At 35.9% G+C, this 24830-nt stretch overlaps 1 protein-coding gene across 1 annotated transcript in view; it reads right to left on the reverse strand.

The window, feature by feature from the left end:
• Positions 1 to 24830, reverse strand: part of CNTN6 (contactin 6) — a 151490-nt gene that overhangs the window by 74911 nt on the left and 51749 nt on the right. The window contains 2 exon segments of the mRNA XM_028101740.2: positions 15933 to 16035; positions 18275 to 18478. Of these exon segments, the coding sequence (XP_027957541.2) occupies positions 15933 to 16035; positions 18275 to 18478 (307 nt within the window).

Consider the following 24830-nt stretch of genomic DNA (forward strand, 5'->3'; position numbering starts at 1 on the left):
ACTGAAGACATATGTGATGGGTGATCTAGATTATCAAGAGGGACCAGTTCTATGTAACAGACCTATATAATTGGGAGTATAGGTTCCTTGATTTTCAAAAGAATGTACTCATTTTTACCTTATCCAAAACAAAAATAACAACAAAACCCTATAAAAGATAGTTTTACTTTGTGCCCTATTCCGGTTAGAATTTGTGGAGTTCCTTTATTTATAGGTTTAGCTTAATTTTTATATCTAATACCTTTAGTCTAATATGAGTATCTGTTAAAATAGCAAAAATATACTTAAAATATCTGAATCTAAGTGCTAACAATAAGGGACGAATTTAGAAATTCATGGTGAGAAAGACCTTGCTTCTTTCTCAGATATAAAGAAATGCAGGCTATATTTAAAGTTACAGCAGGAAAGTATTTCCTAATAAATCAATCATTTGTAATATCAATCCCCAATCTATTTACATGAACATCTTTCCTTTCCTACTGTCAAGACATTCTTCACTCCCTTATAGATTTCCAGATGATTTAAATATTTCTATTCTAAATATATTTTAAATTAATAATAATAATAAAAGTGAATCATTTTGCAAAGCCAGATTGTAAACTTTGTCAAAGATACAGGATTTCTTCAAGTCAACAAAAATAATGCAGGAACTATCCAGTCAAAGGCAAAGCGGTTGACAACGATCTGTGGAGTTTGAGCAGTAAACTGCAGAATATTGGTGATGGTGACTCAGTAGAGGCTTCAAATAAAGCAAAACTGATGAAGTCCAAGGAATTTTTTTATTGGCAAATAATGATGATCCTTTTGTGCGAATCAAAAATATACACAATACAGTCATACATGTGCTCACATATATTTGTCAGAAAACATCCTCCAACCACTGTGTGATTTGTCTATTTTTCTCAGAATTAGTATATGGTTACAAATGTAACTTGAATTTTGTTAAACACAAAATAAAATCATTATTATGATAAACTTTAGTTTTTGTCCTTTTAAAAAGCCTTGCCACTTACCACAAATTTAGGTAGACATTTTAGTAGAATGGCATATTCCTGCCAACAATTAACCTCAGATAACTGGTTTTCTTATTAGTTCATATTATGGAATACAAAACTATATAAATAAAAATGAAGTTTTAGGAGAAAATTTGTTCACATAGAAAGATCTTCACCAAGTCTGGTGAATTTCATAGTATATCCTTATCATCCAAATTTTTAAAATATATATAGTGCATATGTGAAGATAGTAAGAGTTATTATCTGTGAGTAGTAAGAATAGTAATGCCTTTAATTTTATTCTTTCTGCTTATCTGTATTTTCCTACAAAAGCATGCATTACCTGTGTAATAAAAATTTCTAAGAAAATTTATTTACAAAGAGAAAAACAGAGGCTCTGATACTTGTCTACATTCATGATCCTTTGTTGTTTTTTATGACAGTGTATCTCTGAGATTTATGACAAATACATGCAAAGTAACCAACTACAAAAAGCTTTTAACCTAAGGGATTCAGACAAAAAAAATAAATAAATCAGTAAAGACTGAGTATATTTCCCATAGTTATATCATAGTTCTTTATTTTGATTATGAAGACAAGTCCATTTTTAACATCAATAAATATCTACATCTGAGTCAGTCTGATTTAATAATAATAATTGTAATAATATCACAACAAAAAACTACTGCATATTAAACAAAAAACTATGTGCTCTGTATTATATGTGTGTACAACATGCACAGATAATTTCATTCACTTTTCCTACAAGTAAAGGTAGCCGGGCTAGGATCTATTTCCAAGTTTCCTTGCCTCAAAAGCTATGTACTTAATCATAAGGCAACACAGACTCCACAGCTCTTATAAGATAATCTTCTGGTAGCTTTAGTATTTGTGCTCTTATAAGTGTAGATGTCCATTTTAAGTGTCTAAATTAAGTGGGGGCAAAAAGAACAAGTCCCACCCATCCCAACTATTCCGACTTTCCCCCAAAGAACTCAGTGATAACAATGAAGTCTTTCTGGATAAGCTTTTTTTCCCCAAATGGATGAATGGTATATCCTATAGAGATACAGAGGTACAGAGATACATCTTTCCAGTAGAAGTAATGCAGCAGAAGACGTCAGTTCTCTCTCTACCTGTGTGCCTTCTGATCGCTTAGCCACCCCAGATTCTGAAGTGCTATTACCCTGGACAGTTAGTATCTGTATCTCTTTGTTGACAACTCCCCCCAAGCTGTTGTGGCTAACTTTACCTTCACAAAGAAGGAGGTGGAAGGAGCTAGGCACAGAGACACCCTGGGAGGGCAGCTCTTCTTAATCGACGACTGAGTGGGTGCTGAGGTACAAACAGCCCAGCTCCTTGCCGCTGACGGCGGGACCTCTCTAGGGTGTGATCTGCATTCTCTCCAGAGCTCCCCGACAGGACTGAGGCGAATTTAAATTCTTCTGAATTTTGCATGATACCGTCCCCTGCTTGGCCGCTCTCTGGTCTCTGACCTACTTCTCCATTCTCTTACGGGTTGTTCCTAAGAACGCGTCTATCAACTCACTTGCAAAAAATCACCCCTTCAAGGTCTGCTTCTTGGAAAACCCATTCATCAGAATTCCCAATATGCTCTGGCCCTTTTTCTACTTTAATTACAATATCAACGGTAAGGAACCCTTAAATAATTCTCAGTATGGTATGTTCATGGAGCCATTAGACAGACATAGAAATGGTATTCTGTGGTATTAAACATCAGTGGGATACCAGAGCAAAACTGAGCAGTAGAATCCTTGTGGAAAGCCACGACTGTGGAATGCAAGGTCTGAATTACACCAGAATAACAGCAAAAGGCAAGAAATGTTGAAAAGACACAAGGCTGAACAGAGACAGGTAAGTTTCTCAATTAAAAAAGAACATCCACTAGATTTTTTTTTTCTTACCTCATTTGGTGTTGGAGTGATAAGTCTTCTTCCATAAACCATTTAATTATGAAGAAGGTTATAAGACAGTGTACTGGCTTCTAACCTAAGAACTTTCAATTTTGAAGAAGGGTATAAGAATTAGAGTACTGAATTCTCAGTCTTCAGTGTACCCATGTTTGTTTTTTGTCTGTATTTTGATTTTCCTTTTAAAAAAACCAGTGCTTCCTATCTTTACCTCATCTGATTTGGCCATACTCATCTGATTTGAATTGGGAAGACTACACCTCAGGCTTCAGGAGAGAGCACAAGATTCAGGTCTTGCCATTTGAAGCAGGTGCACTATACTCACTGTGATTTGTCAACTATGGGAACCAAGGCAACCTGGAAGAAATAACTACACTCAATTCTGGGACTACATTTGGAAGAACTGTTGAAGGGAGGATCTTTCTTCACTGTGGTTTGCTCAGACAGTGTAATAGAAACTTGGAACTTCTAGGCAATAATTTTCCACCAAATGGAGTATCTTTGCAAGCCAAAGTTAACACAAAGGAAAGAAACCTGGAATTCTTCACATGCCTAGACCAAGTCATGCCTGATGCCCACCACCCCCAAATCTCTCTTGAACATTTCTGTAAGTCCATACATCCTTTGCTTTTTCTGTTTTGACTTAAGCTTGTTTGAGTTGTTTTCCCACTGCTTTCAAACCAATCCTCCCACCAAAAAAAAAAAAAAAAGACTCGACAAATAGTTCTGAATGTCTGGGTCTAAATGCTATCTATGTGAGTGAATTATACAATATGGCGGATTCCCTCTGGATACTACATTTTGTACTCTATATACTAGAATTTTCAGGGCAACTAAACTATCAAAAAAAATCACTCACACATTTTGAAAGTTTAAAAAAAAATAGAAGTCTTATCAAATGTATTTTGTGACTACATTTGATGTTAAAATTACTAATAGGAGATAAATCAAGCAGTCTTATAAGAATTCACAGTTACTAATTAAATGCTGAGATTTTTTTTCAGATTTGTTATGTCACTGCTAAATATGAATGCCATGATCCTCCTGATTATCACTGGTAATGTGATATATACAGACAGAATAAATGCAAAACACAGATTACATAAAAATGCATCTGCATTTTAATGAAAACTTTCCATTTTGTCCTGAAACTTCTTATGAAGATACTAAATGAACTGCTTTAGATTTCACACCCTCTGTCTTTTCTGAAGGCATCCCAAATGGACAGTGGGTGGGAAGAACTGGAATCTACAAAAGATGAAATTATTTTAGTAATGAGCTTCAGTTTTTAAAGATTTTTATTTATTTATTTGAGAGAGAGAGAGAGAGAGCAAGTACATGAGTGGGGGGAGGGGCAGAGGGAGAGTATCTTCAAGCAGACTCCCTGCTTAGGGCGGAGCTTGATGTGGGGCTCCATCCTATGACCCATGAGATCATGACCTGAGCCAAACCAAGAGTCAACCGACTGATCCACCCAGGTGCCCCAATCAGCTTTAGTTTTTAAATGCAAGTTCATTTTTCTAAGGCATGCCATCCTATGTAAGTAATAATTACAATTACAATAATAAAACTATCAGAATACTATTTATGCTTTACAGAGCAGAATGTAGCTCTTATCAGCTATATTTTGTTCCACCTTTATAGGCATGAATTTTCTCATTTATAGAACTGGGATTAATAATAATACATAATTCACAGGATTATTGTGAGGATTAAATGATACAATCCATGTGCAACATGCTGTCTAGCACCCATTAAACACTACCTTGGAGTGTAAATGATAAATTAATAAAATAATTTAAAATCATTACTATGTTATTGTTATTATTTCAAAAGCAAAAATCCTAGCTGATATTTATTTGTTTTCTGTTCTCTGTTAAGGACTCCATATGATTATGCGTTCAACATAAATTGATTAATGAATTGTCTGTCAGTTAAAATTAGATCTCTACACTGAGAATGAAATGGGTACACAAACATCCCCATATGTCTCTAGAAGTAAATTTCTTCTTCTCCCTGCTTTACAGATTGACTGCTAAGATGATATTACCCCTGATCATAGTGGTCATGCTCAGTTCCTCATCATGACAGCAGAGCTCTCTCAGGTGAGATACTACATGTTCTGCTGTGAGGTATCTTTGTTTTTCAACCTGGTTAATCATCTAGGACCATGGTGGTAGGGAGGAAAGGAATTATACAGAGTTCTCCAAAGAGAAAAAAAAAAATCCTATATAACACACCTGAGCATTTTTATGAATATTAATAATCATTAATTGAGTGCTTACTACGTACCAGGCATTGTGACAGATGGCTTCCATATGTCATCTGAGTTAAATACTCAGCTGGCAGCTGTGAACAGTTCTAATTACCTTTTTGGAAAGGTATTCACATTTAGACAGGTACTTTCTGCTAAGTTATTACCTGCCAAGTCTCCTCCACTTAGAGTTCCAGTACAGGCTAATTTATTGTGATTCACCTTCCAGTTCTTTGAGTTACCACCCATTCAATTATAAACACCAGTAGACTACTTCTTCTACTGGGCCTGCAGCATTCTTTTCAGGATCTACCTCGTTCGGCCATGTTGATGATGATAGGGATGCAATATTTGCTGGCAGCTCATTTTAGTTTAAAATAAGTGGTCTATCGAAAATGCACAGTTAATATATTAACACATGAAGAATGTCATGGAGCAAGGGGGATCTTCGAGGGGACTTCAGAATGGAGATTATTGTTAAATCTCTTGAAAAATCTCTTGAAACTGTGCTGTTTTAGAAGGGAAGTCAAAATAAATGGTGCTATCATTAAAATAAATGATCCTAACTGCAAATATCAGCCATTTCTGGCAACATTTCGCTTTTAGCTCCAATTCCTCCCTACAGCCCTCCTTTTTCTGTCTTCCCAAATACAATGTAGAATAGAGCTTGGATATAAATCTCAATAAAGAAAACCAATCCAAAGTAACTTTCTTATTCAAAGTTTTCCTCAGACCATAGGAGATGCACCCAGGAGCCTTGCATTGCATTTCAAAAGGAGTGTTGCAAAAACCTCTTTCTGATTTTGTTACTATTTGTTAAATCAAGTTTTCCTGGAATGTGGGTCCTCACAGTTGTGAAATACTACCAGATAACAATGGCAATGTTTTCTCTCTCTTTCTTTGTTCCTCCACCCCCTGGTTTCATGCTTCTTAAATAAGCATTGCCATAAATAAGGACTTTTACTCTATTTTCTCTCGTCATTATGCTTTTCGGGAGTGAGCATCCTATTAATTTTATCTGAAGACAGAGTACACATTTGTTAACCATCTGGCCTAGTTCCAACCTGAATTGGAAGTTAAATTAAAGCTCTTCACACACTAGTAGAAACTGTGCTTCAATTCTATACTATTAGCCCATAAATAGAATTTTCATTACTAGTGCTATTTGAGAAAACTTATATTTCTCCCTTGGATTTCTTAAACCTCATTATCCACAGCTTAAATCCAGGTCATACTAAGTTTTTAACTAGAAACTGCTACAGAGAACCAGTTTCCTAAGATGCTCATATTTGGGATTATTCTTAAATTGAACCTCATTTCAGAAAATCCTATCAGTGGCCATTTTTAATGGAAGACAGTGAAGCAGAATAACAAAACCAGCAAAGAGTGCCTTTGTTAAATTTTAAGACTGTTCGGCTAGCTGCTTTCATTTCCCCAACTTGAAATATTCATACAAAGAGCTTGGAATGTAAGATTGTCCTATGGGGATACAATGTGGATACATTCATGAGTTCTGCAGAAGAGCAATCTCACTGTTACGGAAAAGGGGAAACATTTTTTTCTGAGTGATCTAAATGTAGTCATGATCCTGTTCTACCGGTCAGTATCTACACCAGGTTTCTCTCAGGGAAAAAACTTATGGTGCGCATGTATTAATCTGGTATATTTGTCACCACAGTTGCTGCAGCCAATTGAGAAGCTAAAATTGGTTCAGTCATAATAGCAATGGTAGCAGAATGGTGCTTGTAAGTAGGGTAAAAGGACACAGGCAGGTTTCTGTATGATTGAATGCAAATTGCCCAATTTCTCCGAGCCTCAGCTTTCTCTTTCTAACTAGAGATAACGATGGGTACAAAAAGCTTCTCGAGAGGATCAAATAAGGAAATAGGAGTGAGAACCCATGGTGAAATAGAAAGTTTGAACCAAAAATAAGGTTTGCTAAATTTCCTTATTACCATGATTATTATCACACAGGAAAAGAAGGCCCTATTATCTAAAGATTCCTTAAGAATGTCATTGCCATTTTCTACTCCTTTTAACTAAGGTAAAATAAGCACTAATTTGCACATGAACCATAAACTGGAGACCACCATTCCAAGGTGTAAATGACACTGCATTTAGCAGTTAATTAACAGCTTGTCCATATCAATTTTTATCAATATATAATTTTTATCAATATAACAATATAATACAAACAATATAATGTTTTATCAATATATAATATTAACCCTAAATAAATACCTCTCTGATCACATGAACATGACACTGCTCTAAAGTAAAGAAAATGATAATTTGGTTAAGGTATGTGAGGTTCTGGAGGTCTGTGTTCCATCAAATTTATAGGTCTTGACGTTAGCTCTGCTCATATCCATACGCTTTCAGATAAACAAGTAAAGGAAATATTACGTATAGTATGCTAATATTTAATCATTCTATCATTAATATATCTAATATGTATTGAGCACTGTTAAGTGCCTCAGTAAAACCATGTAACAATACTATGAGACACAGGATTATGGTTATTGATATTTTGTAGATAAGGAGACTGGGTCTAGGAAAGGCTGGAAAACATGCCCAATATCACACTGTGAACTTAAAACAAAAAAGTATTTGAACCAAAGTCTGTCTTTTCATAGAGACTGAGCTCTAAACCATCATGCTTTGCTGCTCCTACATGAGCTAATCAGATATAAAATGAGTTATCCTATTAGGATGTATTAGGATGTGTTGAGAAATATATTCTTCCTCTAATGAACTAATGTGTTTTACAACTAGTGGATAGAGTTCATTTTGTCCAAGGTTCAGAAGATGAAAGGATAGAGTTGCTTTGTCTTGTTTTTTAATATACTGAGATGCCTCCAGATTCTGATAAAGGATTTAGAGGTGGGTTTCAAGGTCAGCTGGAAAAAAGGAAGCAAGTAACTTCTTTTCCTTCAGCTCAGTACCACCTTGGATTTGAAATGTCTCTCATACAATTGCCAATTATTTAAAAAGTAAGAAATGTAGGTCTCCTGAGAAAGGTGGTGATAGACTGGGATGGGAAGGATGACGAGTTGCTTCCAGAAGCATATATATTCTTTGTGGATGATTTTTAGAGCCTTTAAATTAGTTTAATTTTAGAAACAGCACTGCTAAACTCCAATTTATGGCTTTGGAAAAAAAAATGAAAGGAATGTTTGACACTGGATTCAGAGTATGCATGTAAAATCAAAAGAGGCCCAATTTGTAGGCTGGGTCCCTGATCTGTGAAAGTGGCCCCTTTACAAGCATTCTTGAGGAGAATTTGGTAACACATGTCAGAAAACTTAGCTTTTTAGATTCCTTTTACCCAATAATTCCAACTTTCTAAAAATATAATGAGGAAGTTCTCCTGGGCATGGGTAAAATCAGCCATAAGAGTATTCATTACATCATCATTCATGGCGACAAAAAATGGAAACAAAATAAAAGGAAAATAAGTAGGAGGCCGGCTGAAAACATACATTCAAATGTCCCCCTGTCATCACAAATGAAGGTAAAGAAGACTGTTTAAGGACCAGCAGATACATTCACAGTTTTTGGTTTTAAGATCTTTTAAAAAAACATTTTACAAAATAATATACAGAAACAATGTGAACAGCACAACAAATATAGTAGTATTTGATTATAACCCAAAGTATAAAATAAATATCCACTAATCAATATTGATATAAATAAATGAATAAATGGGGAGGGGCAAATGACAAATCTCCCCTGCAGAGGAATGCCAAATAAATTATAAGGATTCAGTACCTTAAAGGAGGTGAAGCATAATTCCTTTCATTAAGTGAGGAGGGTGCATACTAACCTCCTTCCAAAGAATCAGTATGAAAAGAGAGAAAAGTCAGTAATTTTACAGAGGAGCATCTTGACAAAAACTACTTCAGCTGAGTGATGAAGGGCCAAATCAGGAGTCATAAATCATTTTGCTAGAGTAGTAACCTTGATATGATGTGGTGAAATGGCACTTTGCCTTTGTGTACTTCTTCCCCCAAACCCATAACGTCAATCTAAATATGAGGAAAATACTAGAAAAATTCCAACAGAGGGTGATCCTACAATGACATTGACCAGCACTCCTCAGAACTGTCAAGGTCATTGTAAACAAGGAAAGTTGAAAACACTGTTACAGGTAAGAAGAGCCTAGATGGGATCCTGGAATAAATAAATAATAAAAAATAAAATAAGTACTTTAGACAAAAACCAAGGAAATTTGAAGTATGGGCTCTAGTAAAAACATTGGTTCATTAATTGAAACAAATGTACCATCTTAATGTAAAATGTCAGTAATAGGGGAATATCTGTGGGGTTATATGGGATTTCACTGTTCTATCTGCTTATTTTTTCTGTTCTAAAACTGTTATTAAAAAGTCTATTAATTAAAAGAAAGTATTGGTGAAAGGAGAAAAAGAGAAGCAAGACTCTCCTATTTCTCAGAGATACAAAGGACCCCTTAAATAATAGCCTAGAATTAGCTCTGCCAAAGGAATTGAGAGTGACCCCTTCTAATCTCAGGTTAACAAAGGGCACCCTGAGGAAAAGATAATCAGTAAATCTCCCAGAATGAGTATCACTGAATCTTCCTTCACTGAAAGTTTGTAAGGGAAGAGTAGATCCCAAGAAAAATGTGTTATCATGTGTCGTTGCATCCAACCTATTTTCAGTAGCCTGTAAGCTCCCATGGCCTGTATATAATCTTTATTTCCCCAGCGCCTAGTTTGGTGTCTGCCGCTTGGAGAATTCCTTCTGATTGGCTGACTAAATAAATGAAGGAATAAAGGAATTAATGATTGAATAAGGTATTCTAAGCATATTTGCTGAGTTAATAAATACTTGTGTTCAATTTGCCAAATGAGTGACTGAGGGGATGACAGTAATCCTTATACACATTATGAACCACAGAATTTTGAAATGGTAAATCCATTATTCTGAGCACGTCCTTGAAGATTGTGTTAGCACAAAAATATAACACAAGAGATCCCTTGTCTCCTTCCTTTGTGTTCCTTTTTACCTCCTCAGTTAAAGCAGTGCTGACAATGACCATAATTTAAAAAATTGTTAATATTTATTGATTGCCTTTTATGGGCCAGATACTTTGGTAGGTAAGTAGGTAAGTTTAATAGTATTTCCAGTCCTTACAACAATTCTACTCTATGTATCTATGTAACTATCTACCTATCTAACTATCATCTATCATCTATCTAATTTTGCCTTTGTTTTACAGATAAGTAGCCCAGCTATTGACAGAAAAATTTAATACTTAAATACTGATCTTTTTCAATTCAAAGTCTGTGCTCTTTCCAGAACACAATGTTGCCTTGAAACGTTAGTGAATCCACTAGTAAGTCATTCAGTCCTAGGGGGAGGGCATGTGTATTTGTGTTTGTTGAGGATTAATGTTTTCAATGTCTCAACGATTGGTTTGAATATTTGTCAGTTCTCAGATTTGCATGCATGGTCAACAGAGGGGGGTATTCTATGGAGTTTACCTTAGAATTTACCAGTTTATGCCAAGCAACATAGTAACCTGATAACACGTAAAACAATTAGCAAACACCTAAAGATTACGTTTCAGTGTGGAGCAAATGGGGAAAAAACTATACATAGAAAAATATTCTGCTATCCAGATACTCAATTCAATGAGAAAAAAAAAAAAAAGCCAAATTACTTACAAGACATCCAAATAGGAAAAGTTTAAGGTACCTCTTTGCTTTCATTTAAAGCTAATTGTTAAAGACCTAAAAGATCTGAATGTATCTAGTTTGATTTGAAAATACTATTGTTGTCCTGCGATTACCACAGTGACCTTTTTTGTGGCATAATCTGAAATGATGTCCATATGTGTAAGAAAAAAAAAGTGAATATTAGATAGCTTCTCTTCATCTGAGAGTTCTGGAATACCTAAAAGCATCTTGGTGAAACTTCACATTTATTGCTTGAAATTAATAGCCAAACTGGGTATCTTTTCCTTCATAAATTAGAAAAAAATAAATAAGATGTATGTGAATACATACAGTCCTGTACGAAGGCTCCTGAACACATAGAACATTCAGTGCTGCTATGAATTTTATTTACATTTCTGAGCACTAACAGCAAAATTACTAAACTATGGTTAAGGAAAAAAGAAGAAGAAAAATGTGTGTGGTTGTTTATAAGAGCAGTAGAAGAGTTATGAGGGATATCAGTTTAATTTCTTCACTAAGAGCAAAGGCCTGTATTTTCCTAACAGGAGACACTAAGATCTATCAGTCAATCACACTACATTTGCATAGCACCTATACACAGGGTGTTTTACAATACAATTAATTTGCAGCTTAGATAATTAAGAGTCTGCCATGTTAAACAAATGAGAAAAGCCGAGAGTTGAAAGCTGTGATCATGTCAACTCTGAAACCCCAACACAGAAAGTGAGTTACATATCCCCAAAGTCATAGCAATTAAGGTTCAAGCAGGTATCTGAAGTTTTGTCTTCATTATTCTATACTCACACTACTTTATGGTGGTCTAAGATGGTTAAATTCTATGAGTAAACATTCTAGTCAGCTTTCCCTACACCTCACTCTCTAGACTCCCTGCCTGCCTAATGCAGCAACTGACCACGTGAGTTGCTGTGACTGAAACTATGCTTTCTGTTCTGTCTCTAATCATCTATCCCAGATTTTTGTAAATGGTAGATATTGCCATCATCTCATACAAAGCTGTGAGGGGTATGGTCCTCAGTGGCCCTGATCGATTTTTGGAAACACTTACTGCTTCTCATTAAAAAAACTGCCTGGATTTTAAGAAGGTTAACTTTTGAATTTTTTTAGATTTTTAATATGTAAAGATAAAACTCACCTGTTGTTGAATTGTTAGTAATTACAGAGACTCTAAATGGGAAAGATGTCTATAATTCCATTCCCCAGATAAAATCTCTTAAACATTTTACTGAAAATTTTCAAGCCTTCTTTTAGGAAAACATTTATAGAATTGGGGCTAACTGCCTCTACACATGAATTCATATAGTAAAAGATAATTTTTTTTGAAGATTTTATTTATTTATTTGACAGAGACATAGCGAGAGGGAACACAAGCAGGGGAGCGGGAGAGGGAGAAGCAGGCTTCCCGCCGAGCAGGGAGCCCGATGTGGGGCTTGATCCCAGGACCCTGGGACCATGACCCAAGCCGAAGGCATACGTTTAACAACTGAGCCACCCAGGTGCCCCTAAAAGATAATTTGATGTAAATATCAAATGGCTATGAGTGTGAATTTTGAAGTCAGAATCAGTGAGATTTAGATTTGAATTCCAGATCTACAATTTATGTTGACCTAGTCAGTTAATTTCTCTAAACTCCACTGTATCCACCTTCAAAATTAGCATTAATAATAATACCTGGCTTCTAACTGTGTTCAAATCACTGGGACTACACTTACCCTCCTGCTGGCAACAAATGAAAAACTGGACAATTACATGGGAAACAAACCTGACTCCAGAAATGCAACAATACATGGCATAAAACTGTGATCCCTGAAGGAGGGGAAATACGTGAAGCAAGACTTTGGTATCTCTTTCCATTTACTTCCAATGAATTCTTACAGCATGTACCCATCAAGAGTGAAGTCAAATGGTGAACTCTAAGTGGGATGGTCAACATTTCCTGACGCTACTTTTTTCCTTTCCTCCACTCCTCCATCTCATAGCAAGCTAGCTGAAAACGGAGTGTGGATCTTTAGCAGTATTTTGAGTGGCATATCCCTCTCAAAAATGCAGGCCAAGTTATAACTTACCACCCATCTGTTTTAATGCACGGCATGTGTGCAGGTATGGGTATGGGTGTGTGTGGTGAGAGGAGATAGAAACAGGGAGACGAGAGAGTGAGCAAAGGACAAAGAGAGAGAAGGGAATGTGGCAAAGATTTATACTTAGTTGGTTCAGGTGAAGGACATATATAATGGACGTAATTGTCCAGGTATTTCTCTTTCAACATTTCCGTAGGTTTGAATTTTTAAGCAATAAAACATAAACATAAATAAAATTAGGAAATCTGATACGTGAGCAGTTCAAAGCCTATAAGGATCAACTAAGTTTTCTCCTTGTCCCCTCCTCTTTTCTACTCCAGAACTGACCCTTTGTTGCTCTCTCTTATACCGCCATCAGTAGGAGACAGAGAGAAAAGGTATGAACTGTAGAGATGAGAATTATCTCTCATAGATCTATCTCAGATAGACCCTCTGAGATACCTATTTCTAGTTCCATCATCCCCACTAACTCAAACACTGGTTAGACAAAAAGATAAATAGAATTTGCATTTTGGGTTCAGAATAATTCAATTCATTGCCTAAATGCCAAACTCAGTGCTAAGTGTTTTTTACCTGAATTATCCACTCCATACTTCAAAATAAACATAAAAGGCAGGTATCATTATAACTCCTTTTGGATGAGTATATGGAAATTCATAGAGGTTAAGAAGCCTGTTTGGTAATAGACAACTCGAGACTATTGCGAATTGAATCTGTCTTCACTGGTTTCACGAGCAGTTAGCTTAATCATTTATTTAAAAGTTTCTAAGTTCAGAACTTAAAATCACGTGGGACTAGCGTTGAATTGCCCTTGCATTCTTCACAGGAGCTTGAAATTGAACAGGTTACTTATTCAGTCTGAGCCTCAGTATTCTCATATATAATGAAAATATGATATACCCTGAATAATTATAAGGATTATATGTAGATAGATAGAATATATATATGTAAAATCTAACCTCTTACTTATAAATGTTTAACAAATGAAATTTATTTACGTGAGATTCTTGAGAACCAGGCTCAATAATTTTCAGTTATTTATTATGTAAGAGTATTTTTTCAATTACAGGAATCCATATTTCCTGATGCCAAATATGATAGAATCAGCTATAAATATTCTTTTCAGATGTTATCTTTCATTGGTCTTTTTAAGTAAGTTGTCTAATTCTCAAAGTATTTTGCTGACATTTTATTTTTTTTATAAACTTTAATTTCGGAGAAAGCTTGAAAATGGTGAAAGTTCATCATATCTTAAAAGGCTGTGACAGAAAGTCCCCATTTGTCACTTTCTTAAGCGTGATTTAATCAGTCAGTAATTATTTATTGGACAAACACTATGGAACCAATACTGTATAAAAATAAAATATGGTCTCTTAAATACCTGAAAAATGAATAACCGGAGAATTTAATTTAAAGATCTACCAAATTTCATATATAGAAAGAAACTTAAAGAGATTTAGTAACCAGCATTATTTGGATTGCTCAGTATATTTGAGAAAGGGACAGGCGGGGCTAGGTAGGGAGAGATAAGTAGGGGGTTACAGGATCAGATTCACAGAAATCCCTGAAATGTGGAGGTGTAAGGAACCAGAGAAAAGGGAACACACCCTACCACCCTGCCCTCATGGCGGGGTGGGGAGGGGAGAAAGGGCTTTTTTTATGACAGTGACCTGTGACCAACAAAGAAAAAATAGGCCCTGAAAAGAAGTAAGCCATTAAAGATGCTATCACTAGTCCTGCTTACACAAAGGTGCTGTCAGTAAAGAAATTAAAAAGATTTAAGTTCCCTGGTTAGCTTTCAATATAAGACCAACCCTAAAAGCCCTCAGTGGCAACCCTGTTGGGACCCCCCCCCTCAACACACACACTCCTGAGAGATTTTATTATTTTTTTTATGTATCCTTGCTTAATAAAACTCTCTCGCTTTACTCACGCTTCTTTGTGAGACTCATTCTTCGACTACTTGAGACAAGAACCAAGCTCTTCCCCTTCATATTTACTTAATAACAAAATGGAAACTATTAAAAATGTTTTTGATGTTTTAGAACATAAATTACTTTTTCTAAATGTGATGACCACTTTGGGAAGAGGCGGTATTTAGAGGTAAACCCTCAAATTTGATAGGGTCAAGTCTCTTACTATTCAAAATATGTTTTATAGAAAAGAAGAATCATCATTACCTGGAGGCATGATAGAAATGGAGAAACCAAGCCTCACCTCACACCTACAGAACCCCAATTTAACCATGTCCCCAGGTAATTCATTTGCACATTGTTTAAAAACAGTAGATCTAGTCTATCCATCCCTTTGTTACTTGGGTACTAGTATTTACAGGCATAAAAATGAAGTCTGAATATAGCCAACAGGCAAAGAGATGTGTGGATATTCTATGCAAAAATGCAAATATTTGGCCTGCTTAAAAGCATTCCAAACCTGTTGGCTGATAAACACTTATCTGAGTAAAACAAAGTGCCTCCACTTCCAGGGCAGGTTTCGCTCAATTCTAATGATCCACTATGAACAACGGCCTTTAATTAGTCTTATTTTGGAAACCTGCGGTGCAGGTTTTTTCATTTACAAGAACTGCTGATTAATTAAGCAAGAAGACACTCCAGGCAATATATTTCTGGATGCAGGATGAGATGGAGTGAAGGATATGTTGCAGATTTAGTGACTTGTTCACCATCTTATACAAGTACACATAATGCTGCCCAAATGGGACCTCATTATGCTCAAACTACAGGAAATATCAGCACATTTAGGGGAGAATTGCAGTCCCAATCATTTTCAGAGTATTAGGCATGTTTGTTTAAAATTCCAATCAGAAAGTTCCACTTTTGCCCAGCATTTGAAATCTATTTGGTAATTTACCTTAGAGCAATGTTTGAATAACAAAAAGGTTTAAAAAAAATTAAACAACCAGAAACAAAACAAAACAAAACAAAAAACCTTACTTTCCAAGGGCAAAGCATTCCAGTTTTACAGATGAATCCTTTGCAGCTTGTATAGTTTCAGGAAAACGCACTTCAATCTTTGGTTCATATTCCCCCATCACACCTGTTAAATATCAAAAAAGCTAGCAGCATTTCTGGAGAATAGAAGTTTTCTGTGAAGTAAATGCTTCATTAACCAAAATCCGATTAATTTGTGCTTCAATTAAAAACATTTTCATATACTTTAAAGAGTGAAAGAGGGTAAAGAAACTACATGATGTACTTAAGGAATTAGTTCATTCCCTTCTTGCTTAAAAAGAAATATCTAAGATATATCGAAGTATCGGAATAGAGGCATCCCAAATTTCCCTATATTCCATGTTAGAATCTTACAAAGAATTTGTCTTCCAATTAAGAAACGAATGCACCTCAATTCTAAAATGTTTCTGAATTAGCAAGAACGTTTCTTCTCTAGAGATATCCAGATCTATCACCCCTTCACGGAACTCTTGGGGCCAGATCTGTTCAGGAATAAGGAAATTTTCAGTTAACACTGTAGGAGTTCTCTTTATACAAAATAACAGTATTTCTGAAACAAAACCTATAAAGTAATAAAAATAATTGAGATAAAGACATAAATATGCTCATGTCAGTTCACTAAGGATTTACTGTTAAGTGAGTTTGCTCTTCACTTATAAAAAAATTTTTGTTTTTATAGTTTTAAATTTTTCAATAAGGAATTGTGGATATGGGCTAAGATTAGGATAGGACAGTAGCATAATGTATGTAAGTATGCTATCTACCAGAGGTGTAACAGAAATATATTTCTAGTCTATCCTCATTAACTTAATTAATTTAATCAGTGGCCAATCAAGATTCCTCAAAAATTTTGATTTTCTTTTTAACTTATGTACCAAATACCAGAGTAATATGTTCCAAAGGTAAATGATTTATTGGTGGCCAGTACAACTGCACAGAAGCTGAAATGTACAAAATATATATCAAATAAAAAGACTTGATTTTTAAGACCTTGATCATTCCAAACATTCAAAGAAGCTATGGTTGAGGTGGTAGAGAGTACTAGTTCAGCAAACTAAATTTGTTAAATTTTCTATGTTCTATTTTCTTGACATCTGATTTTTCTTGAGTGACTACTTTTAGAACAGGTTTGATATTTCTTATATTAATACTATTAACATTAATATAGTATAATTCTTCTGATCTGTTTTTACCACATATGCACTGAAGGGAACAGAGGGGATAAAAGAATGAACGAATTAAGGAAGGGAGAAGAAAGAACTAAAAGTAGACCAGAAAAAGGAAAAGTATGGTAGAATTTCTATGCATATTATTAGCTTATGAGCTCTTTCTATCATGAACAGTGTACTCACTGAAGGGGAGAAATTGGACTTATGAATAAATCTAGTGGTTGCTGAATTCTGAATTAAGTCTATGCAAATACATTTGGGTGGTTAGTGATTATAAAAGCTCTGTCATAAGAACTCCCAGTATGGAGCTAGTTCCATAATTCTGTTAGCCATCATTAGCAATATTTTCTTGCTCTTAAACCCCTCAGAGAGGAGAAAAACTCTGTGAGGTACTATATTTCAAGTCCAGATCTGATCATAAAATGCATCAACAGGTTTTCTATCTTTACATTTACCACTGTGAATATTTAATTAAAGAATCTAGTAGAGGATTATTCTACTTCGATGACTTCCCTAGGTTTTCTAGTTCTCTAGATCTCGTGCCAGCTATGTCCTGACTAAGCTACAAAACTCATCAGAGACCAATTTGAATTATATTCCTCGGAGGAATATAATTAGTATGAATCTTGTGTTTTATTCCTCTTTGGAATGCTTATAATTAATGTTTGCTTGCTTTGCTTTCCTTGGATGTGAATTTTTTTCCCATTTTGCCAGCCAGGTAAATAAAGGGTGAACAAAAAAGACAAATATGGAAAAGAAAGAGGCATTAAAGAGAAGCTGCATCATATACTCACTGAAAACAATATTATTCACTTAATAAGTTTGGCAGCACCCACACGTGCACACACACACACCTACTCCCCCAAACTTTTTTTATATAACATGTTCCTTAAGTAACGAAAGGATCTGTTCCAATGCCAGTGAAGAAATGGCACGATATACCCAGAATCATATAAACTGTACCATGTGAGTGAGTTATGGAATTTTCTATTTTATTTTTTATACTATCTGATTTTCATAATATTTGTAAATTGAACCTCAACTCATTGATGATGTGGCTCCTCTGAACCAGAGGGAGGCTGAAAGCTCAACAGATGTCCCCAGGCTTCAAAAGCAATGGACAAAGTATATTCCCAAGATAGCTCATCATCTTACCATCAGTGCGCTGCACTAGTGGAGTAGGTGGTCCTTGAACACTTCTCTGGGCTTCCTTATTTGTTATGAAGCAAGTGTAGTTGCCCACATCTGATGGTTCCACTTTGGCAATGTACAAGTTTCCTGTCTCTTGGGATACAAACCGCCTGTTGTCCTCTTGAACATATAAGGGGTTATCATTGAAGGTCCATGCATAAGATAAATCTGGAAAACAAAAAAATAAGCATTATCCTTACTGTATTCATTCTTATCTGAAAGTTTTGTGCCCTCTTCTCCATAATTAGAATAAAATTGTGCCTCTGTTTTTCCCGTTGATGCCTGCTGTCCTGGTATAATTGTAATATTCCCTTATATTCATATATATTCGAATTTGGATGATATATTATATAGTCATCCTGCCCATCATTGGCATTGTGCATTTAGGGATGCAATGATGGCATGCCAAGAGAATAAGTGGATGACTGTATTAAGAACAGCTGTAACATATATAAAATATTATGGGCTTAAAATGCACACTGAATTTCTCCAATAATGCTCACATTAAAACACTGTCTCTCCATATGTAGTCCAAAGCATGCCTGCACTAAACTGTTTTATGTCTGATTCTTTTAACATTTATTTTTTTAATGTTCACCTATGTTATGTGACTATCAGTACTTCTTTTTTTTTAAGATTTTATTTATTTATTTGAGGGGGGGGAGCATGAGCAGTGGGGAGGGGTAGAGGGAGAAGCAGGCTCCCCACGAGCAAGGAGCCCAATGTGGGGCTCAATTCCAGGACCCCGGGATCATGACCTGAGCCGAAGGCAGATGCTTAACCGACTGAGCCACCCAGCTGCCCCAACTATCAGTACTTCTTTGCTTTCTATTGCTGAGTAATATTGCATTTTATAAATATACCCCAATTTGTTCAGCCACTTTCTTGTTGATGAGCATTTTGATGGTTTCCAGGTTGGGACCATTATGTATTAGGCTGAAATGACTGTCTGTCAACATTTTCATTTCTCTGGAATAAGGCCCTAGGAGTGAGAAATAAGGTAGACAGATGTATGTTTAACTTTATAAGAAACCACAAAAAATTTTTCAAAGTTGTTGTACCAGTTGACCTCTCCGCTAGAAATATATGAGTTATAGTTGGTCCATATCTTTGCACAAATAACACGTCAATTTTAAAAAATTTTAGCCAGAAATCTTTGAACAAAGAAAAATATTCTTGTGGATTAAGGTTTTTAAGTGTGGTACTATCTGAAGACTAAGAAATTGTATGTATCATGGAAACTAGGTAGAACTGAACTTACATCTAGGGAAATAGAAGAATATAACTGGTTCTAATGGGACACAAAATAAGTGAAATGCACAGGTGCTGGGGGTGAAGAAGGGAAATACACAGTTTGAAAACATCTTCAACTGTGGATGAACTTAGAAACCACAGCTCATAGAACAAGAGTTGAAGCAACTAGGGGCCTCTTGTTCAGGCAGAGGCTGCGGGTCATATTTGTCATCTGCACTTATATTAAAAACGGGTGCAGAAGCAAGATATGGTAGAGCCAAAGATGATTAATTATTTCTGATATGTTCTAGCAATCTACCCCAGGCAGAAGCAGACTATCTGAAGCATTTTTCACTAACTTTACAGAATTTAAATTCTCTAAGATGAGGAGGCAATACAGATCAATAGCTAGTCTGACCTTAAATTTGATCTATATAGAAAAACTTATGAGGAAGTGGGAGTGTGGGAATGTTGCCATCTTTATTATCTCTTTCACCAAGGAAAAAAAATAAAGCACTAACAGTACCTTTTGGGAACAGATTTTAGAAAGCACAAAAGGAAGGAAGGAAGGAGGGAGGGAGGGAAGGAAGGAAGGAAGGAAGGAAGGAAGGAAGGAAGGAAGGAAGGAAGGAAGGAAGGAAGGAAGGGTGGAAGGAAGGGTGGAAGGGAGGGAGGGAGGGGAAGAGTGATTATACAACCAACCATTAATAGTGGGGAGGAGCTAAAGTATTGCATTCTAACAACTCATGTTATTTTAGTAAAAATGAATTCATCTATACTGACAGAACTCTGATATAATGCTCAGGAAAGAAGAAAACATGAGAAGATGATATGTCAGAGAACAATCATCAAAAATGCCACTTATGTGTAGAATGTGAAAATGTACAAAGTGGCATTAAATCTATAAAACTAGTGTTCAGGTAGAAAAAAAATCCCAAATGTATGGTTATGTGAAAAGCATGTTGTAAATCAAGACATTTAACACTGTGTATATGTGTGCGTATGTATGTGTGTGTGTGTGCATCTGTGTTTCTTTATGCAAATTATTTAATTTAGCAACCTAGGAATGTATATAGAGGTTTTCTTAGGGTGAGCGGAAGAAATACAAAAGACTTTTACTCTCTACATAAAGTGTTTCTGTCATATTATAATTTTTAATTACTATGCAATATTTGTGTAAATGGGAAAAAAAACAGGATGAAATAGTGTGAGGAAAACTAAACACTAGAATGAATTACAACTTGTAAAACAATACGATGAATAAGAGTTTTCATTCTTACTCTGAACTGTTCAGACTTGAGTATTATGTTTTATTTATTAGAATCGCTAAGTAAGCTTGTTAAAATACAGACAGCTAATCCTATTCCTAGCAATTTGGTTTCCTTGTATCTGAGTGAAGTATCACGGAATCTGTATTTTCAACACCCTATGAATGGCTCATGTGGTTGAACTGGAATATTATGTTCAGAGCACCCCTTACTGAAAAGGGAATTAAAATTCTCAAGTATATCAAGAGACAGATAACAAACATAGCAAAGGCCAGAAGTTAAATTACAAAAAAAAAAATAAGAAGAACTTAAATTTTTACCCTGGGGGCAGGGTGGGGAAGAATAATTGAGCAGTCTTTATAGATTGGAATTGCTGTCCTGTGCATAAAGGGTTAAATAAAGCCCTTTCTGTTGATGCCCAGGAGGCAAACATAGGACTTTAGCTCTTGGGGGTTACACAAGGCCCTTAATATAATGAGGACCAATCTAAACTTCAGAGCTATAACAGCAAGTGATTTGTGAGGTAATGAGCTCTCCATCATTAGAGATGGCCAAACAGAGAATGGATAAGCTATGTTTGAAACATTGCAAAAGTATTTATTTTTTCAATGAATGGGAAGTTAAACCTATGTTTCTATGGACTGTCTACTCTACCCTCAACATTCCTTTGGTCTCCTTGACAGTCTAATGCTTTTAGATCAAGTATGCATAAATGCAACTCACTTTTTATTTTTGAAAATATGCTTTGACATTCTCATCCTGTTCCAGGGTATTGAAACTTCATTGCTTTTGCAAGTCCCTACTGGAGTCTTTTATCATTTCATGTGGTCTCTTGCTTCTAAGTTTCTTTACTGATGTCCTTTGCTGCCTCACTTCTAAGCCTGTTACTCTGTCTCCACCAAAGAGTTGCTCAAAGGGTTTTTGTTTGAAAGTGAGAGGTATCTAGATAGTAAATTTTTCTTCAACATAAAGAGGAAGAAAAAATGTAGTTCAGATTCCCTTGTTGTCAGTGCCTCCTCATCGTTTGAACCTTTTTTGAAATAAAGACAATCTTGAGCAAATTCCCAAGGCCATGTCTCAGTTTAGGGATCTTTATTCAGTGCTGATTTAGGGAGCGGAATAAGCTCTAACTCTCTGAAATCCTAGGTTAACCCTTCTCACTTAACAGAAATTACAGGTTGTCACTAATGCCCAAGAAATCTTTGAATTCTTTACCCTATAATTTTGAGACCTGAGACTGCAATTCCCATTTCTGCCTTGGTGAATTCATTTTTACCTTAGTTGCTAAAACTTTCTCTGATCTATTCCTTCTTTAATAGTGGAACATTTAGAAGCTGCCAGAAGAAAATGGTCCAGAAATAAGGAAGATTACATAAAGAATAATAAAAAAAAAAAGAGTACTTTTATTTCATACCTGTTTCATCATCCCAAAATTTTGTTTTGTGAAGCTAATTGGCTGTTGATTTAACATGCCCATTAAACATGAGAAGCTACTAGAGCTAGGAATATAAAAGTAATTTTCCAAAATCACATAGTTTGTGTGGAGGAGGAGGAGGACTTGAACCTAGATCCTTCAGATGCCAATCCTTTGCTCTTTCCCTAATACCACCTTTCTTCTTTTCTATGTATCTACAACTGATCCTCTTCTTGTCGTGTCATTATGTCAATATGATCCCTTTGGAGCATTCTTCCTTACTCTCAGACTTCCTTCCAAACATGCAAACTCTGCATATCAAAGCCTACTCAGAACCAGGACAAAAGTTCCTCACCACACATCCCCTCCCCCCATCAGCACTGTCTGTCCTGTGCTCAATTTCCTCAGAATCCTACAGAATAAAAAGTCAATCTGTCATTTCAATTACTTCAACATGTTTATAGCCACTGTTAGCAGGGAACAGAAATGCATTTGCTAAACCATTAAGAAATAATTCTTTTCTCCAAAATGGCCTCACTAGAGGAGTGATTTTGGAAACTTCAGTGTGCATAACAATCACTTGGAGGACTTGGTAAAACACAAACTGCTGGGTTCTACCCTCCCAGTTTCTCTTTCAGTAGGTCTAGGGAGGAGCCAGAGAATTTACATCACTAACAAATTCTCTGGAACTGCTGAGACTGATGGGTCCCAGAACACTACTTTGAAAATCACTGATATATTGGTAATTCTCAATCTCCCCTGTATAATCATACCAGCAAGGGAAATGGCTCAGAGTTTGATAAAATGGTGGCCATCTTGTATATTTCCCTTTGGGTGGTATGTGGGAGCCTAGAGAAAAGGATGTTCCTCAGTTTATAGATGCATGGCATGTCTGGGATGGAAGGGACCTAAAGATCTTCCAGCCCAATCTTCTCATTTTATAGGTGAGTAAGCAGAGGGGAAGATGGCAGCAGCTGTGTGACTAGAATCAAGGTACCCCTTTGCGCTCCTCCCTGCATTGGTGAAGATGCTAACCTGCAAGCCCTTCCTGTCACTGTATTTTTCATCCTTCCCTTCTCCCTTCTCCCCATGGGCTCCCTATTCCCATTCATCCAAATAGGCTGTAGTGGGGGCTTTTATCTATTTTGTTCCATCATCAGCCACTGTCATGCTTAATTTGTGTATTTTTAATGGGGAAAGAAAAAAAACCTACCTTACAAATTGGAAGTTTAAAATTCTTCCCATTTGGCTTTTCTTAATTAAATGTATAATTCATGAGCCACTTAAGTTGAAATCACTGGATTTTTTAAAATATTTTCTCCACCATCTATGACATTTATCTGTTATTAATGATTGTGATGCATTTTCCCTATGATGATTCAGCAGTAACATCAGAACTGAATGATAATTGGTCCTTCCTGAAGCATTGCCTGTAGTTTCACATTGACACCATCCTCTGCGATTTTAATATTATTAGAAATGGCAGATCTGCAGTAAGCAACTGAAGACTCTATCTGCTGCTCTCTCAAGCATAGAACAAATCCTATTTTCCCCAGAGCATGATTATGTTTTGACATCTTTTACAGCCCTATATCTTGCACTGTAATATTTAAAGTACAAACACAAGAGATATATGCAATCGTACCCATTATATGGGATGTAATTTTTATTAGAGGGGAAGTATCCCATGTGAGAGACCAATAGTGATAAACACGGACATTGAGAACTTCTATTGGCTCTGTAAAACAGACTTCAAAATTGTTAGCATGTTTCTAGAAGTAGAAAATAAATGAGAAGAATAAAGAATTCAAAACACAGTGCTCAGATTTAGTGGATAAATCTCCCCTTTGGAATATTCTGGAATGAGTGTACTTTACTGCAAACTTTGTGCAGAGCTCTAGGGTTAAATGCGACTGCCTGTTGGGTGGTAAATCATGGTTATGCTAGCTCAGTGGCAAAGACCTAATCCAAGAAAAATAATTCCTTTTCTGGGTTGAAGTCATTGATATTGGTATTGAGCAAGTTTATGATGTAACCCAGAACACTGCCCTGACACCTTTACAACCACTCCGATTTGAGTTCCCATTTGGTCCACAATTACTGCTTAACCACCTAGATTTTATTAGATTCCTTTTGATTTACACCTCTCCTGTTCAGAATCATGGAGATAGCTGCTTTTGTGGTCTACAAACAACCACTAAGTAAAGGCCCTCTGAGTTCGTGTTATTGCTGACTTCTGAAGAAGTTGAGGGCTGGCACGTCCTATCTGGAAAAGGAATGAAAACACAGCCAGCTTCTGAATGAATTTCTGAGAAACCTCCAATTTTAAGGAAGACTGGGTAAGTCATGGGAGGCAAAAACAGAAGGACTAGACTTCCTTTTTTCTTTTCAATTCCCATTATCTATGGGTGAACTAAATACAGAGAATGTAAGAGATGGGTCATTCCAATGGTTCCCAACCAAGGGTGATTTTGCCTGAGGGGATATTTGGCAATGTCTGGAGTTTTTTTTCCTTCTCGCGATTGGGAGAGGAGGTGCTATTGCATTAAATGGGCACAGGCCAGTGATGTTGCTAAACATCTTCACAATGCACAGGACAAACTCC

This window comes from Eumetopias jubatus, unplaced genomic scaffold (assembly GCF_037043125.1).
Source record: "Eumetopias jubatus isolate StellerSeaLion01/CBP00866 unplaced genomic scaffold, mEumJub1_p1.0 scaffold_1, whole genome shotgun sequence".
Lineage (NCBI taxonomy): Eukaryota > Metazoa > Chordata > Mammalia > Carnivora > Otariidae > Eumetopias > Eumetopias jubatus.